Below are 4,503 nucleotides of genomic sequence, written 5' to 3'. Positions count from 1 at the left end.
TCATCCATTAATGTTATTAAAAACTAACGTGGTTGACAGAATAACCAGAGAGTGACACGTGGCGTGCTATGTGTACCTGATGTTAATGTATAAGGACTAGTTTTTAACTGTAAAAATGGATGAAATTTTTAACAGAATAACCAATTTACTCTTTGATCTAACATGTAGGGACCAATTTACAAGATACACCATATCAAATTAAATCTATAAGATATAATTCCCATATTTACTAAAAATAACCTATGTTGCCATCTCTTCATTATTGGGCCATCCAGGCTTCAATCTGACAAGCTTCTTCAACAGTTCTTTCAATCAAACTAGTTCTCGTGGACTAAACGATCCCCATCTAATCGATAAACCTCCATGGGGTGCATTTCGTGCCATGGTCACGGGCTTTGCACTTTGGCCCGTGACACTAGCACATAGTGACATATATAATAGTATAAGTACGAGGTTAGCATTTTGAAGAAACCAAGGCAAACAATGGCAAATTCCTAAAAGAACTTCAGCTAATCCATCATCATCCCGGCAGTGGCGGAGCCACGTTGAGGCCAAGGGGGCCATGAGTTTAATTTTTTTCAATTTAGTCCTTTGTAAATTTACCCTATGACCCTCCCAAAAATATAAGTAGCCCCCCTCCAAAGTTTAAGATTTTTTCAATTTTTCCTTTTATATATATATTATAGCTCACCTAATAATATAAATAGGCACCTCAAATATTTAATAGTTTAATTAACATAAAAATATTTTATAAATAATATAATAATATATATATAAAAAAAAGATGAAGAGAATTTTATCATCTTTCTTCTCCAACAACAACAAAAAAAAAGACTTTTATCATTTTTTCTCCAAATTTGAAGATATATTTTTCATCAAACTTTTCATAAATTTTAAATATTTGAAATTTCTAATTTTAATTTGGCTTCCAAGAATAATATCCAAGCTCCGCCACTAATCATCCCCATTTTTCCGTTCACCAGCGCCGTCACACCACTGCACCACCTTCACCATTTCACATCCTGCTTTAACCACCATATAGCCTGAAACCCACATCACCCAAAGCCCTCGTACCCACGTCAACCGTTTCCAGTGCTATAATATATGTCTCGTGGAAGAGAACCTTTTAGCCTTGTGGGACCCAAACATTACCACTATTGATTGGAACGACTACAGCCATCGAAGGTCCGTATCAGCCAGCTTGGTCAAGGGTGTTTCCGAGAGGGAACGTGACCGACAAGTGGAATTACGTGGAGGCTCTGAGACACTTGCGCCACAATGGTGGAAGTTTTTCAACTTCAAGTTAGTGAATGAGCTAGTCAATGAGGATGATGAAAGCATCTTCGGTGCCATTTTTGAATATGTATTACCTTCGGCAACTAATCCAGGCCCTAGATACGTAATCGCCTTTTGGGGCACCCTATTCAAACGAGAAACTTGGAAAAGGGATCTTGAGTCGGATTTCGCAATAATCCTAAATACACTTCATCAAATTAGTCGTGTTCAGACCGCCATGAAATATGTTGAAGATAGGGTGTCAAAAGCTGGTTCTTCAAAGGTGTGATTAACTGGTCATTCCCTAGGGGCAGCCATCGCAATGCTTGCTGGAAAGAATATTGCGAAAAGAGGCAAATTCTTGGAAAGTTTTTTGTTTAATCCGCCATATGCATCTTTCCCAATTGAGACAATCTTCAAAGACAATAAGAATGTGATACATGGGCTTCAACTGACAATCAATGTTATCAAAGGCGGCGTTGCCCTTGCTTTGGGATATAGTGGTGATGAGGATTCATTTGCTGCAATATCAGGGTGGAAGCCATGTTTGTTTGTGAATAGTAGAGACTTCATATGTCATGGATATATTGAACATTTCAAGAAGAGAAGAAAGAGCGACGACGTTGGAGTTTGGGGACTAATAAGCCATCATTCACTAAGAAACATAGTGATGAAAGAATTGAAAATAAGGGATGTTGAAAATTCGGAGCCGCTTCATTTGCTTCCTTCGGCAATTCTTATAGAGAATCTCAGTCCTCCCGAAGAAAGCATTTCACCTCATAAACTTCGTCATTGGTGGAAGCCTGACCTGAACTTGCGTTGTACTGTTTATAACTACGAATAGTTTGTCGCTTTCATGGCTGCTGCTTCACTGCCTTCTTGGTAATATATTGATATTATCACGGGGTATACGATTATCATTACCAGCTCTGCAGAAAAAGTTAATAATAAATTGAGGCTTTGTTTGAGCCTTAGTGTGTGCTTACATTTGCTTGGTTTGTAATAAAATCCTAAATAATTTCATAGAATTTGAGGCTTTGTTCGAGCCTTAGGGTGTCTTGCACTTGGTTTTTAATATGATTGTACAATATTAATGGAAATAGTGATCAAAATCCTTTTCAATACTATTTGATTCAAAATTCCATTTAAATTCACATTGGACTAATTGTTATAATAGAAACAATGTCATACCTCAGTCAACATCCTCTTAATTATTTATATATTAAAATTTAAAATAAAATAAGAAAAATTTGTTGCTAACCGTTAAGAGAGTATGAATTCGAGTGTGCTTAAGTGCTTATTATCCTCTCATTTATAAGTGTTGGGAGTTTTGATCTAAGTGTTGTAAAATTTCTCGAAAATTTAAAGTGTTTAACCCTGTGATTTACTCATTACAGGATGGTTTCTACCACGCTTCGTGTTGGGATAAATTAATTTTTGAAGTAAATTATGGAGTAAAAATTTAAAAGTCAAAATATACTCTAAGTTCTTATACTCTTCATACATTTTCAATTTAATCTCAATACTTTTATTTTTTGGAATTTAGTGCCTTTTCAACATGTGAAGCAAAATGCATAGTCGCACCCGTGTGCACTTCTCAAGCAATTTGGTTAAAGAATATTTTGAGCAAATTAACTCTTACACAGGAATTTCTCATTACAATTTATGTTGATAACAAGTTCACAATATCTCTAGTAAATAATTTTGTGTCCCATAGTTTAAATAAGCATATCATACAAAGTATCACGTTATTCGAGAGTAAGTGAAGAATAAAAAAATGGAATTAGTCTACTGCAAGATGAAAGATCAATTCGCGGACATTTTTTATGAAGTCATTGAAAGCGGATGTATTCCATAAACTTAAAGAAACTTAGAATGAAAAGTTTAATTTGAGGGGGAGTGTTAGAAGTCAAATCGACTTTTAAATCGGTAAGATTAATCTATAACAAAATGTTTGGTTTATTGAAATTGAATAAGATAAGAATGTAATGACTATTTGGTGAGAATGGAATAAGATAAGAATGTAATAACTATCACGAGTTTAGTTGATTGAATAGAATAAATCAATATTAGTATTATATTGTTGGGTTAGATAAAAAATTATGCAAAGAATAGCTTAAAATGATAATTTTATCCTTAGATATCATTTTATTTATTTATATTATTAATATCTTATAAATATTAAATATTAATCATAATAAGATAGAAAATATTTAATAATATATATTAAAATAAATATTTTATTTTTAATTAACAGAAAAATATTAAATACAAATAATTTTTTTGGTGAAACAAATAATATTTTTGATATCATAAATAATATTTTTATATTCTAGTTAGTAGTTAGTATTATATCGAAATATGATATAATACTCAAATTGTTAATTGGAAATAATATTAGAAATGTTTTCATTTTGTCATGTTATTTTTAAAATTATATGAGTTTTTTTTTTTTAATTTCAACTTTTTCTTTCTCTTCGACCCATTTTATCTCTAAATCGTCTCCACTCTCTCTACAAAATTCATCTTCTCTTTCTATCTAAATTTAGAATCCACTGTATTATTTATTTTCTGCCATATTTGCTTCCATCAAACAGTGTGGTTTCCGTCATCAATCACCATATCCTACTAAGTAAATACTTCGATTTCTTCATTTTTTTTACACTTTTTATTTTTTCAGATTTCTCAGCCAAACCTTCTTTCACATTTTTTTTCAAGTGTATTATATTCTTATTTAAGAATTAAGGAGGAATTATAGATAATTTGAAATTATGTAAAAAATAAAATAATAATTTTAATGAAATTAATTTTAAAAAAATTATGTCATTTTAATAGCTCTTAATAAAATTTCATAAAAACTATAAAATAATAAATAAATATAATTATAAACTTATGCTTTAACCCTTTTAAAAGTTTATAATTTAACTTTTGTCCTAAAATAAATTTTTATTTCATCCTTGCTTACATTCATCTCGAGTAACATAGGGATGATCATAAAAATGTCTCCATATTTAAATAACTTATGCCGGTAATAACGCCTATTTTCCATTGGCTGTTTCCTACGAGAAAACCAGCAGAAATTTGCTGGAAAACTTTTGGTTCTTCGCCATTGCCATATCTCCAAAGCTAAACGGCCGCGTCAATTAAATCTATTTTGTTCATATAAATAAACATTTGATCAATGGAGACCTACAATTATCGTAAAAAAAAAAAAAAAAAACTAAGGAA

General features: G+C 31.5%; 1 protein-coding gene across 1 annotated transcript; it reads left to right on the top strand.

The window, feature by feature from the left end:
- The first annotated feature begins 1,597 nt into the window (after positions 1-1,597).
- On the top strand, positions 1,598-2,119 carry LOC108474787 (GDSL esterase/lipase At4g10955-like). The gene has a single exon (XM_017776805.1). It carries the CDS (start codon positions 1,598-1,600, stop codon positions 2,117-2,119), a length of 522 nt encoding a protein of 173 aa, XP_017632294.1.
- Positions 2,120-4,503: the final 2,384 nt, after the last annotated feature.

Source organism: Gossypium arboreum, chromosome 8 (genome assembly GCF_025698485.1).
Source record: "Gossypium arboreum isolate Shixiya-1 chromosome 8, ASM2569848v2, whole genome shotgun sequence".
In the NCBI taxonomy this organism is placed as follows: domain Eukaryota; kingdom Viridiplantae; phylum Streptophyta; class Magnoliopsida; order Malvales; family Malvaceae; genus Gossypium; species Gossypium arboreum.
This window is presented reverse-complemented; position numbering and strand designations above follow the sequence as displayed.

What these genes read in the sequence shown, in the direction of transcription:
- LOC108474787 (XM_017776805.1), top strand. Translation starts at nt 1,598, where the DNA reads ATGCTTGCTGGAAAGAATATTGCGAAAAGAGGCAAATTCTTGGAAAGT.